This window comes from Oncorhynchus mykiss, chromosome 17, assembly GCF_013265735.2.
Source record: "Oncorhynchus mykiss isolate Arlee chromosome 17, USDA_OmykA_1.1, whole genome shotgun sequence".
NCBI lineage: Eukaryota > Metazoa > Chordata > Actinopteri > Salmoniformes > Salmonidae > Oncorhynchus > Oncorhynchus mykiss.
In genome coordinates, this window is record NC_048581.1 from 10,209,885 (window position 1) to 10,224,575 (window position 14,691).

Sequence of the window (14,691 nt, forward strand, 5' to 3'; positions counted from 1 at the left end):
GCAGCTCAGTTTCCACCTCATTTTGTGGGCAGTGAGCACATTGCCCGTCTTCTCTTGAGAGCCATGTCTGCCTACGGCGGCCTTTCTCAATAGCAAGGCTATGCTCACTGAGTCTGTACATAGTCAAAGCTTTCCTTAATTTTGGGTCAGTCACAGTGGTCAGGTATTCTGCCGCTGTGTACTCTCTGTGTAGGGCCAAATAGCATTCTAGTTTGCTCTGTTTTTTTGTTAATTCTTTCCAATGTGTCAAGTAATTCTCTTTTTGTTTTCTCATGATTTGGTTGGGTCTAATTGTGCTGCTGTCCTGGGGCTCTGTAGGGTGTGTTTGTGTTTGTGAACAGAGCCCTAGGACCAGCTTGCTTAGGGGACTCTTCTCCTTTATCTCTAACTATCTCTATTACCCATTGTATCTCCTCTCTACTTCTCTATCTCTATTACCTATTGTATCTCCTCTCTACTCTCTGATTCTATTTCTCCTCTTTATCTCTAACTATCTCTACTACTTATTTGCCATCTCTTTAATCTAAGTTACAGTAAAGTGTGTGCCCTCAGACCTGGAGGGAAGCAAAAGTCATGAATCTGCCCGAGAATAGCAAAGCACCCGTTGATGGCTCAAACAGCCGATCAATCAGCCTACAACCAACCCTTAGTAAACTTTTGGAAAATAATGGTGTTTGTCCAGATACAATTGTATTTCAGAGTAAACAAATTGACAACTGACTTTCAGTGTGCTAATAGGGAGGGACACTCAACATTACAGCACTTACACTGATAAATTGTTAAGAAGAAGCTTGTGGGATGGTTTTATTAGACTTAGGATCAAAAGTTACCCGTCTAACAGAACACAGAGGGTGTTCTTTAATGGAAGCCTCTCCAACATAATCCAGGCAGAGTCGGGCGTTTCCCAGGGCAGTTGTTTAGGCCCATTGTTTTTTTCACTAATGACCTGCCACTGGCGTTGAGTAAAGCCTGTGTATCTATTTATGGTGATGACTCAACATTATACACGTCAGTTACCACAGCAAGTTAAATCACTACAACACTTAACAAAGAGCTGCAGACAGTTTTAGAATGGGTTGTTAACCCACCCCCTGGTCCATGTTGTTAACCCACCCCCTGGTCCATGTTGTTAACCCACCCCCTGGTCCATGCTGTTATCCCACCCCCTGGTCCATGCTGTTAACCCACCCCCTGGTCCACGCTGTTAACCCACCCCCTGGTCCATGTTGTTAACCCACCCCCTGGTCCATGCTGTTATCCCACCCCCTGGCCCACGCTGTTAACCCACCCCCTGGCCCACGCTGTTAACCCACCCCCTGGTCCATGCTGTTAACCCACCCCCTGGTCCACACTGTTAACCCACCCCCTGGTCCACGCTGTTAACCCACCCCCTGGTCCATGCTGTTAACCCACCCCCTGGTCCATGCTGTTAACCCACCCCCTGGTCCATGCTGTTAACCCACCCCCTGGTCCATGCTGTTAACCCACCCGCTGGCCCACGCTGTTAACCCACCCCCTGGTCCACGCTGTTAACCCACCCCCTGGTCCACGCTGTTAACCCACCCCCTGGTCCATGCTGTTAACCCACCCCCTGGTCCACGCTGTTAACCCACCCCCTGGTCCACGCTGTTAACCCACCCCCTGGTCCACGCTGTTAACCCACCCCCTGGCCCACGCTGTTAACCCACCCCCTGGTCCACGCTGTTAACCCACCCCCTGGTCCACGCTGTTAACCCACCCCCTGGTCCACGCTGTTAACCCACCCCCTGGCCCACACTGTTAACCCACCCCCTGGTCCACGCTGTTAACCCACCCCCTGGTCCATGCTGTTAACCCAAAAGTGGGTATATAGTATTTAAAGTGAGCTAGGCTACACTGCAGGCAAGATCCAATGTCTCTATACAACATCATTCATTTAACAACACAGAACCACGAGGATAATTTGAGTTCTTCACATGTGATTTCCTCATAGTATCATTGTTTATGATGAGGAAACCATCGGTGATGAGACAAGTAGTAGGTTTGATGAGAACCGTTACCTGAAGAGGGAACTTCTGTTGGGGAGACTGTGGATGAGAAAGAGAAGGTGTTGTACTATGTAGTAAAATAACGATGTATCATAATTCATCTAATTGAATCAACAACAACGATATGACTACTACTACTACTATTACTACTACTACTGCAATCACTACTACTACTACTGTTATCACTACTACTACTACAATGACTGTTACTAATGTAATGTAAAATGTCAATGTAAAATGCTACTATTACAACTAGTTCTATTGTAACTCCTACTCTCTCTGAGTTTCAGTTACCTGGTAGTGAAACAAGGCGGTCCCATACACGTTCATTTTCAGGACCGCCATGTTCTTCCAGAAGAAGATACACTTCTTCAACAACTGTTTTTAAACGCAACTGAAATGTTGGCATGTAGTTTGTATAGGAATCATAATCCACAAACTCTGCTTTCTGAAGAAAAAAAAAGTGTAAGTATCAAGTCAAACAGAATTGTATGTGATTTCTATATGTTATCAAGGTAGCATCACAAAAATGATTTAAGTCTTAGCTCATATTTATTAGACTACCTTTGGATCTATGTGATGTTCATCTGTTAGATCGGTGGAGAGGGTGTATTCTTGGTCCCGGGTTAGTCTACAGTTAGGATTTTTTTCAATGTAGATTTCTCTGTCTCCATTCCTTGTCCTCCTGGTCTTACACACATTGAGAGGATTGGAAATGGTTTGGAACACACTGTCATGATTTAGTAGCAGTACCTGAAACATGGAAGCCCAAATGTCGCCCTCGGATCTTGAGGGTATCATCTTGATGTAATGGTCTGGATTCACCATTTACAATTACATTACACCCCAAAATATTGTTCTGTGGCAAAAGGTGAGTTCAACAGTGCATATTTGATAGAATTCCAACCAAAGAGGAGTTTGACAACTCTGATCTACTTACCTCATCAATGTCAACATTTCTGGGCAGCAACAACACATTTAGGGTGGACTCATTATTATCATCTGGGAGTTGGTAAAAATAGTAGCACCAGAGCACAGATAGGAGAGACAGGAGCTTCCTGTTCCTTGGTGATGCCATATTTGCCGAATCCAGTGATGTTTAATATGACGTGAGATTCTGTTGCCTCATGGGGAAGGAGAAACTCCATACTGTCATCATCAGTCACATGGGCTACAGACAGGAAGTCACATCCACCCTCTAGGTGAGAAAGAGAACATTAGTCTTCTGTTCAGATGACGATGACAACCCAGTAGTGGAGTAGTGATGCTACTGATGGTGATTAAGAATACATAGTCTATAACCTCCCTGGAAATGTATTACTTACCAGAATGAATCTCACAGTGTGGGAGGTGTAGTTGACAGACAGACCCCTTAAGGCATCTAAACATGAACAGTGGTCCTGCAGGCCTCTTGCCACTCTTGGCTAGAAGCCTCGTGTCCCAGTGGACTGTCCTATAGAGCACCTCTCCCTCCATCCTGAACACCAGGCCTGTTATACTGCACTGGAACAGACCTGCACTGGGGCACTGGAACCTAGAGGAAACAATGGTGAAGAATGACATTTTAATTACATTCCCTGAATATGACTTGAAAAATGAGGCATTGTCCTTAAACTATTCATGAGAAAACAAGTAAAATAATACTGAGTTACCTGTATGCTCCCTTGCCCTCATGATCGTAGATTTCTGGTTCAAACTTTTCAAGAGACCTCTAAAATGGAAAAACAATAGATTTTAAAGATTATGTAGAGAAATGTAATATAAACATAGTCAACTTGTATTTCTTTCCAGTGAGGGTCTTACCATGGGAGGATCAGTAGTACACAGGCTCTGGTCCACTACTCTACACTCTGTGATGCTTAACTCCTCCATGGCCTCAGCTGAGCTGTCAGACACTCTGACACAGTCCTGGCTCTCTTCTTCCATTGTCCCATTAGTCGATGATGGCAAGGTGAAGGCCTGTCCAACAATGGGATCATTGGGATCCAGGAGGAGAGGAGAATCTGCACAAAAAATTGTGTAAACATCAAATGGTGTTAGTTACTGGTTTGAAGTCGTCTTTGTATTAAATACAGATGTAGGATCTTAATTTGAGCCATGTTTGCTTCAGCAGGAAAATAATCCTGCAGCAACAGGAAATGTGAACTATTTTTCATTTAACTAGGCAAATAAGTTAAGAACAAATTCCTATTTACAATGACGCCCCACCCCGACCAAACCCGGACGACGCTGGACCAATTGTACGCAGCCCTATTGGACTCCAATTACAGCCGGTTGTGATACAGCCTGGAAATCGAACCAGGGACTGTAGTGACGCCTCTAGCACTGAGATGCAGTGCCTTAGACCGCTGCGCCCCTTGGTAGCACATTGTGTATTATAATTAACTGACAGTTTTTTAGGGGTTGATACATTTTTTATTAGGGCAAATCAAGTGGAAAATACAAACTTCAGAGAACTTTAAACTCCAATACATTACAAGTTTGCATTTCCTGCTGTGTAGTCAAATTCTTTGCAACAAATGAGTGATCAAATTAAGATCCTACATCTGTAGGACCATCTCCTTCTCTTACCTTGGGTTCTAGGAAGATTATGGGCCAGGTCTAAAGTCAATTTTGAGCAAGGAACATATAGTAGATCATATATATAGTAGATATTCTCTGCAAACACTGCAATCTACTGTGTGTGTGTAAATTAGATAGAGAGACCAGTAAAGATTGTAGTATTTCCTACGAAAATTAATTTATATTTTTTACATTTGACCTTTATTTAACTAGGCAAGTCAGTTAAATACACATTTTTATTTACGACGGCCTATGAACAGCGGGTTAACTGCCTTGTTCAGGGGCAGAACGACAGATTTGTACCTTGTCAGGTCGGGGATTTGATTTAGCAACCTTCCGGTTACTGGTCCAACGCTCTACTGTGGAACGTTCCAACAGGAATCTGTTCCAAAAACTTCATAAAGTTCAAGGTTGCCAACGAACAACGCATACAAAGTGGTTTGATCAATTAATCTAGCTAACTAGCTGCGGAATAGGCATCAACTCACCGCGTAGTTTATCCTTAAAAACGTTTGTCCACAGCACAATCGATACGACTGAGTCTCGTGTTGATCTCCTCTTTGTTCGTGTAGTATTTCCGGTATTGACGTTGTGTTGTTGGCGACGTTTTCTTCTTCTTCATGGCGGTCCGCAAACAAACGTTTAAAGAGCCGCCAACTCCTGTCCTGGATACAATCAATATCTGACCAATTCTGTACTACCACGAAAATACAATTCAAAACCAAATAAATCCTTAACTTCTACCACACCCTCCCCCCAACCCTATTAAGCTTTATCTTTAAAACTCCTGCTTTAGGATTGTTCAGCATGTCAACAACGGTTTGTTACCCCCAATATATATTTTTCCATGTTCACAATAACCTTTAACCTGTCATTTCTGCTTTCCACATCCAGAGTCGTAATGATAAAAACTATGAAGCCAACTTTATTCATTATGGGTTGGCAGGGTAGCCTAGTGGTTAGAGTGGTGGACTAGCAACCGGAAGGTTGCAAGTTCAAAACTCCCGAGCTGGCAAGACTGTCGTTCTGCCCCTGAACAGGCAGTTAACCCACTGTTCCTAGGCCGTCATTGAAAATAAGAATTTGTTCTTAACTGACTTGCCTAGTTAAATAAAGGTAAAAAATAATAATAATTTTAATCAAAGTGTCCATTTATGAGCACAATATTACTGAACAGACCTCCAAACCAAGCCAGGACCAGCAGAAACACAAGACCCAACAGCAGGTTCACTTACCACAGATACATCCATCTCAGCTCCATCAGTCTGACAGTAGGTTCCCTTACTACAGATACATCCATGTCAGATCCATCAGTCTGACAGTAGGTCCACTTACTACAGATACATCCATGTCAGCTCCATCAGTCTGACAGTAGGTCCATTTACTACAGATACATCCATGTCAGCTCCATCAGTCTGACAGTAGGTTCCCTTACTACAGATACATCCATCTCAGCTCCATCAGTCTGACAGTAGGTCTACTTACTACAGATACATCCATCTCAGCTCCATCAGTCTGACAGTAGGTCTACTTACTACAGATACATCCATGTCAGCTCCATCAGTCTGACAGTAGGTTCACTTACTACAGGAACATCCATGTAAACTCCATCAGTCTGACAGTAGGTCCACTTACTACAGATACATCCATGTCAGCTCCATCAGTCTGACAGTAGGTTCCCTTACTACAGATACATCCATGTCAGCTCCATCAGTCTGACAGTAGGTCTACTTACTACAGATACATCCATCTCAGCTCCATCAGTCTGACAGTAGGTCTACTTACTACAGGAACATCCATGTCAGCTCCATCAGTCTGACAGTAGGTTCCCTTACTACAGATACATCCATGTCAGATCCATCAGTCTGACAGTAGGTCCACTTACTACAGATACATCCATGTCAGCTCCATCAGTCTGACAGTAGGTTCACTTACTACAGATACATCCATGTCAGATCCATCAGTCTGACAGTAGGTGTACTTACTACAGATACATCCATCTCAGCTCCATCAGTCTGAGAGTAGGTCTACTTACTACAGATACATCCATCTCAGCTCCATCAGTCTGAGAGTAGGTCCACTTACTACAGATAGATCCTTCTCAGCTCCATCAGTCTGACAGTAGGTCCACTTACTACAGATACAGTGCCTTGCGAAAGTATTCGGCCCCCTTGAACTTTGCGACCTTTTGCCACATTTCAGGCTTCAAACATAAAGATATAAAACTGTATTTTTTTGTGAAGAATCAACAACAAGTGGGACACAATCATGAAGTGGAACGACATTTATTGGATATTTCAAACTTTTTTAACAAATCAAAAACTGAAAAATTGGGCGTGCAAAATTATTCAGCCCCCTTAAGTTAATACTTTGTAGCGCCACCTTTTGCTGCGATTACAGCTGTAAGTCGCTTGGGATATGTCTCTATCAGTTTTTGTCCTGAAGGCTTTAAGGTAAATTTGTGCATTAGACTAATGCATTGTGGGAAATGTATTTCCCCCATATTGAACAACATTTAAGTGATTAATGAAATATAACTACAGGTTTCCTTTTCCTTGTTTTCATTCATTTGAAGAGTTTGTCCTGAAAATCAATTGTTTCATCAATATTTTATATGCATGTATATAACATGTTTGGTATTTTATTTACAAGATGTATATTTGTATAGACTACAACCATAGAATCGAATAGGCATTTGAATATTACTGAATTCAACTCTATTTCCTTGAAATGCAATTCGGTATCCTGCTTATTAATTCAAATTCATGAATAGAATTTATGAGCCATTCTAAATTCAATTCTGAATTGACCACAACTCTGTTATACACTACAGTACATATTTCCCTGAGTGAAATGAGTCCCTGACATTCAGGCTGATTAAAGCTGGAATCCTTAATGGTTAAACAGCCACGTCCATTTGCAATATTACAAACAAGCTACTGTAAACAACCACACTGTTTTCCCCTTGAACGTCCTTTTATGCTCAATAGAGGAGCACAATATTCACTTTAATCATTTTTAGCATGCTACGCGACGCTCCGTTGCTAGGCAACAAAAACAACTGGTGGGGCGGACAGTGGGGCTGTTTCCCCCTACTGCTAATACACAGTATTTGTAATCTCAATTGAATTGAGGGAGATTAAATAGATTCATGCAATTACAAAACACTATAACAGATATTTAAACACTACACAATATGACATCTTTCCCTGAGAGTGAAATGAGTCCCTGAGATTCAGCCTGATTAAGTCCGTAATGGCAGAGAAGTCAAACATAAAGGACACATTCCTTATCTCAAGAGTTGCTCCTATCCTCCTGATCAATCACAAAAGGAGACTAGTCCCTATTGTTGGAAAATGTCATTCATTTTAAAAGATGCTCTTAAAAATACCATTATATAAACATATACTCTATATCTAAACAGAGATATATCTGGTGTTCAGCCAGCACAGCTGTCCAGTACAAGTCAGTTGTCTGGTAGATGTTAAGTCTCACATGTTGTCTGAGACCTGTCCAAGATGATTCAACATTCACCATGTTACAGATAGAAATTCAATCATCTTGTAGTCTGTAGCCAGTGTACCAGAGTAACACAGGTAGGTTGTCTGGTAGACAGTAGCCCTGATCTTGTAGTCTGTAGCCAGTGTACCAGAGTAACACAGATAGGTTGTCTGGTAGACAGTAGCCCTGATCTTGTAGTCTGTAGCCAGTGTACCAGAGTAACACAGGTAGGTTGTCTGGTAGACAGTAGCTTCACAGTGATGTCACCTTGCCTGAGTCCTGGGGCTTGTATAGTAAACTACAGACTGATGGGAGTGCTGGTGAGAATGGTGTCCAATCACGTTACACACCAACCACCTCTGGTCAGGATGGCTCCTCCTCAAAGTTTCTCTCTGTCTCTTATGAATGTTTTGATATCTTCTTTGTGAGGTATCCATGGCTAGGTTGTATCCATGGCTACCTGTCTCAGGTCATTTATTAGTAGTATAGTGAAATATCTCCATATGTTGTTGTATCCATGGTAACCTCTCAGGCTTTCTTCTTCTCCAGGTCTCTGACCAGGAAGTCGTCTGCTTCTCTCAGGACCTGGTAGAACTTCTCCTGGGCTTCATCCCCCTTCCTCACCACCATGTCCAGCAGGGCTTGGTTCTGTAGGGTCTTGGTGGATTTACTGACCACCTCCTCCCTCTCCTCAGCATTCAGAACCTTGTGATCCTCCAGATGCAAGAGAATGGGCTGCAAGAGTCCCAGGCGAGTTTCTAGAGCAATCCTGTGTTTTGGAATGAAGTCTTGTCCTGGGAAAGTAGGGGGTTTGGCAGGAGTGGCTGCAGGGAGAGGGGCTTGGACAGAGAGAGGAGAAAAAGGGTCTATAACCTCAAGTGTATATATTACGAATGTTAAAAGTGTGATCAACTTATATCAGAAAAATATATATATATCAGAAAAATGTATAATTCAGTTGTATTGATCTTACAATACAGGACATCAGTAATAATCTCAGTCATTAATTATGCTCCTCTGCCCAGCGGTAGGCCTGCCTGGAGTTAGGAGTTTACATTACACTGATTAGTGCTGTACAAAACATGGACTGTTTTATCTGAACTGTTACCTTGATATCTGTAGAAACCCTTCCACGGATATTCATGATTCACAAATAGACTGGACAGTAGGTCTAATATGGACCAGGCTATATTCTTCTTCTTCTTCAATGTCAGTCCAGCTTTTTTAACTTTGGCAGGTAAGAATACCGCAAACGTTGTGGTGTAGTTTTCGTAGTCTTTATCATTATCAAACTTTTTGGTCTGGATCAAAAAATGGACAAACATAAGACAGTGTCAGTTGAACAACATTAACTTCCTCTTGAAGTCTTTGATTCAGTCAGTTCCAGCACTAACCCAGGCTACCTGATACCTGCACGGCAGATCATTGGTTTTATTTAGGTGAACAACATTAACTTCCTCTTGAAGTCTTTGATTCAGTCAGTTCCAGCACTAACCCAGGCTACCTGACACCTGCACAGCAGATCATTGGTTTTATTGGCGTTGAACAACATTAACTTCCTCTTGAAGTCTTTGATTCAGTCAGTTCCAGCACTAACCCAGGCTACCTGACACCTGCATGGCAGATCATTGGTTTTATTGGCGTTGAACAACATTAACTTCCTCTTGAAGTCTTTGATTCAGTCAGATCCAGCACTAACCCAGGCTACCTGACACCTGCACAGCAGATCATTGGTTTTATTGGCGTTGAACAACATTAACTTCCTCTTGAAGTCTTTGATTCAGTCAGAGCCAGCACTAACCCAGGCTACCTGACACCTGCATGGCAGATCATTGGTTTTATTGGCGTTGAACAACATTAACTTCCTCTTGAAGTCTTTGATTCAGTCAGTTCCAGCACTAACCCAGGCTACCTGACACCTGCACAGCAGATCATTGGTTTTATTGGCGTTGAACAACATTAACTTCCTCTTGAAGTCTTTGATTCAGTCAGAGCCAGCACTAACCCAGGCTACCTGACACCTGCACGGCAGATCATTGGTTTTATTGGCGTTGAACAACATTAACTTCCTCTTGAAGTCTTTGATTCAGTCAGAGCCAGCACTAACCCAGGCTACCTGACACCTGCATGGCAGATCATTGGTTTTATTGGCGTTGAACAACATTAACTTCCTCTTGAAGTCTTTGATTCAGTCAGTTCCAGCACTAACCCAGGCTACCTGACACCTGCACAGCAGATCATTGGTTTTATTGGCGTTGAACAACATTAACTTCCTCTTGAAGTCTTTGATTCAGTCAGTTCCAGCACTAACCCAGGCTACCTGACACCTGCACAGCAGATCATTGGTTTTATTGGCGTTGAACAACATTAACTTCCTCTTGAAGTCTTTGATTCAGTCAGTTCCAGCACTAACCCAGGCTACCTGACACCTGCACGGCAGATCATTGGTTTTATTTAGGTGATATGTCGGAGGTGGAACCGCGTTGGAGTTCAAAACGCTGAGCGGCTGCTCTTGTCATTGTCACAAAACCACACCTGTATCATCCTAATCAAGGTGTATATTACAACATGTTCCACTGTTCCAACTTGTAACAAGGCTGTATGGGATTATTACTAATGTCACTCAGTGCATCTAATGGTTTTACATCTCTGACATCATCTAAATCAAAACGATGAAGCTGCTATGCAGTTGTTGGTTATCAGGAGTTAAGGTGGATCTGATTGAGTCCAGCTGTTTTTCTGGATTCTGGCAAGAGCAGTGTTGGTGTTTCTTTTAAAATGACAAATGGCATGAACTGTTCTTTAAGACTTCATATTCTTAAAGTTAAATAAGTTACATTTAAATGTATCTATTATCCTTTCATAAATGGAAAACTATAACTGTAAAAACCAACATAATTAGAGAAGTAAAAATAAATGTTTTGTCATACCACGGCTGTCAGCCAATCAGCATTCAGGGCTCAAACCACCCAGTTTATAATAACAGATTTGTTCAGTATATATTGTTTTTAGAGGTTTCCTGAGGACTTTGAACCAGAGGACTATGATCAGGAGGACAATGGAACATACCGGTAACTTGGTCTTCTCTTACTTGTTTTTACAGTTATAGTTTTCCATTTATGAAAGGATAATAGATACATTTAAATTTAACTTTAAGAATATGAAGTCAAAAAGAACAGTTCATGCCATTTGTCATTTTAAAAGAAACACCAACACTGCTCTTGCCAGAATTTCAGTCTCTCGATGTGCAAAACTGATAGAGACATACCCCAAGCGACTTACAGCTGTAATCGCAGCAAAAGGTGGCGCTACAAAGTATTAACTTAAGGGGGCTGAATAATTTTGCACGCCCAATTTTTCAGTTTTTGATTTGTTAAAAAAGTTTGAAATATCCAATAAATGTCGTTCCACTTCATGATTGTGTCCCACTTGTTGTTGATTCTTCACAAAAAATACAGTTTTATATCTTTATGTTTGAAGCCTGAAATGTGGCAAAAGGTCGCAAAGTTCAAGGGGGGCGAATACTTTCGCAAGGCACTGTATTTGTTATTCCTTGATCTCTGCATTGTCACGGGCTACGAGCTGGTTCGTGACAAAATGGGACCAACACTTTACATATTGCGTTTATATTTTTGTTCAGTATAGTCATGAGAATCGCAATACATATGGTTTGGGCATCTTAAGTATCGTGATGATATGGAATTGTGAGGTCCCTGGTAATTTCCAGCTCGACTAATGCAGTGAAGCCTACTATAAATACAATGAAATATAACTTTTATTAAATACATGCATAGGATACAGCGGGTGTAAAGGATGCAGAGAAACGCTTACTAGCAAGCTCTTTCCTATACACAAAGATACACAAATATCTACTGTATCTGACCATTACTGAATTTGGCATATCAAGGGTCAACCTGTGGTTCAAAAAGTGACCAACCACGTTAACTCTAATTCATAGAGGACTGACCATCCATGATATCAACATGATGGTTGTTTTGAGGCTTAGAGTTTATTTAAACAATTCCATTGTTTACAAAGAATTCAGTAAAACAAGTTTATTTTGGCCTCTAATGGGGAAAGGCAGTTGAACTAAGCTCATGAGAAATGTATATTCCACATTATCATTCATTTAAATCACAGATAAAGACTTCATTACATTTGTATTTGGAAGCCACTGATTTGATCATCTCAAGTCTGGTTGATCTTCACGGACAGATGGACGAACAGCAGCAGTAGGAGCTGCAGGCCCATGAGGCTGGACCTGGGCGGGGCCTGCTGGTACTGATGCCACAGGCCCATGAGGTTGGACCTGGACAGAAGCTGCAGGTCTACACATTTTACAACACAGAACCATTAGGAGAATTTTAGGTTTTTTTCAAATGGGATTTCCTCATATTATCATTGTTTGTGATGAGGTGGCCACCAGGGAGGAGACTAATAGAACTAGAAGACTTGATGAGAACATATATCATCACCAGAGGTTCTCATCAGGTCTTCATCATAATTCAATAACAGCAACACCTGTAGTTCTACTTCTATTCCTAATGCTACTTCTACCTCCACCACATGTCAGAGTTCATTTGAGTTTAGCTCTAAATGTCCATTACCTAGAAGGCAGAGACATCTCTCCCATTCATTACTGCCCTGTTCTATCAGAAGAATATCAAACTCTTAAACAAAATGTTGCTTACCCACCCCCCGGTCCATGCTGTTAACCCACCCCCTGGTCCACGCTGTTAACCCACCCCCCGGTCCATGCTGTTAACCCACCACCCGGCCCATGCTGTTAACCCACCCCCTGGTCCATGTTGTTAACCCACCACCCGGCCCATGCTGTTAACCCACCCCCTGGTCCATGTTGTTAACCCACCACCCGGCCCATGCTGTTAACCCACCCCTTGGTCCACGCTGTTAACCCACCCCCTGGTCCACGCTGTTAACCCACCCCCTGGTCCACGCTGTTAACCCACCCCCTGGTCCACGCTGTTAACCCACCCCCTGGTCCACGATGTTATCCCACCCCCTGGTCCACGCTGTTAACCCACCACCCGGCCCATGCTGTTAACCCACCCCCTGGTCCATGTTGTTAACCCACCACCCGGCCCATGCTGTTAACCCACCCCCTGGTCCACGCTGTTAACCCACCCCCTGGTCCACGCTGTTATCCCACCCCCTGGTCCATGCTGTTATCCCACCCCCTGGTCCATGCTGTTATCCCACCCCCTGGTCCATGCTGTTAACCCACCCCCTGGTCCATGCTGTTAACCCAAAAGTGGGTATATAGTATTTAAAGTGAGCTAGGCTACACTGCAGGCAAGATCCAATGAAAGACTCTATACACCATCATTAATTTAACAACACAGAACCACGAGGATAATTAGAGTTCTTCACATTTGATTTCCTCATAGTATCATTGTTTATGATGAGGAAACCATCGGTGATGAGACTAAGACAAGTAGAAGGTTTGATGAGAACCGTTACCTGAAGAGGGAACTTCTGTTGGGGAGACTGTGGATGAGAAAGATAAGGTGTTGTACTATGTAGTAAAATAACAATGTATCATAATTCATCTAATTGAATCAACAACAACGATATGACTACTACTACTAATATTACTACTACTACTGCAATCACTACTACTACTAATATCACTACTACTACTAATATCACTACTACTACTGTTATCACTACTACTACTACTGTTATCACTACTACTACTGCAATCACTACTACTACTGCAATCACCACTACTACTGTTATCACCACTACTACTGTTATCACTACTACTACTACTGTTATCACTACTACAATGACTGTTACTAATGTAATGTAAAATGTCAATGTAAAATGCTACTATTACAACAAGTTCTATTGTAACTCCTACTCTCTCTGAGTTTCAGTTACCTGGTAGTGAAACAAGGCGGTCCCATACACGTTCATTTTCAGGACCGCCATGTTCTTCCAGAAGAAGATACACTTCTTCAACAACTGTTTTTAAACGCAACTGAAATGTCAGCATGTAGTTGGTATAGGAATCATAATCCACAAACTCTGCTTTCTGAAAAAAAAAAAGTGTAAGTATCAAGTCAAACAGAATTGTATGTGATTTCTATATCTTATCAAGGTAGCATCACAAAAATGATTTAAGTCTTAGCTCATATTTATTAGACTACCTTTGGATCTATGTGATGTTCATCTGTTAGATCGGTGGAGAGGGTATATTCATGGTCCGGAGTTAGTCTACAGTTAGGATTTATTTCCATGTATATTTCTCTGTCTCCAGTCCTTGTCCTCCTGGTCTTACACACATTGAGAGGATTGGAAATGGTTTGGAACACACTGTCATGATTTAGTAGCAGTACCTGAAACATGGAAGCCCAAATGTCGCCCTCGGATCTTGAGGGGATCATCTTGATGTAATGGTCTGGATTCACCATTTACAATTACATTACACCCCAAAATATTGTTCTGTGGCAAAAGGTGAGTTCAACAGTGCAAATTTGATAGAATTCCAACCAAAGAGGAGTTTGACAACTCTGATCTACTTACCTCATCAATGTCAACATTTCTGGGCAGCAACAACACATTTAGGGTGGACTCA

General features: G+C 42.1%; 3 protein-coding genes across 3 annotated transcripts in view; all 3 read right to left on the bottom strand.

Moving 5' to 3' along the window:
• Positions 1-14,691, bottom strand: part of LOC110518414 (NACHT, LRR and PYD domains-containing protein 1b allele 3) — a 309,469-nt gene that overhangs the window by 111,226 nt on the left and 183,552 nt on the right. The window lies entirely within an intron of this gene.
• LOC118940262 (caspase recruitment domain-containing protein 8-like) lies at positions 6,864-10,105 on the bottom strand. The gene is made up of 2 exons (XM_036948926.1): positions 9,199-10,105; positions 6,864-8,929 (listed from the first exon to the last, which is right to left on the bottom strand). Exons 1-2 carry the CDS (start codon positions 9,413-9,415, stop codon positions 8,619-8,621), a joined length of 528 nt encoding a protein of 175 aa, XP_036804821.1. The 5' UTR covers positions 9,416-10,105; the 3' UTR covers positions 6,864-8,618.
• Positions 11,881-14,691, bottom strand: part of LOC110510716 (NACHT, LRR and PYD domains-containing protein 1b allele 5) — a 38,241-nt gene continuing 35,430 nt past the window's right edge. The window contains exons 7-9 of the mRNA XM_036948920.1: positions 13,995-14,148; positions 13,572-13,598; positions 11,881-12,410 (exon numbers count right to left, since the gene is read on the bottom strand). Coding sequence (XP_036804815.1) covers positions 12,274-12,410; positions 13,572-13,598; positions 13,995-14,148 — 318 coding nt within the window. The 3' untranslated portion in view covers positions 11,881-12,273. The remainder of the gene's footprint in view (positions 12,411-13,571; positions 13,599-13,994; positions 14,149-14,691) is intronic.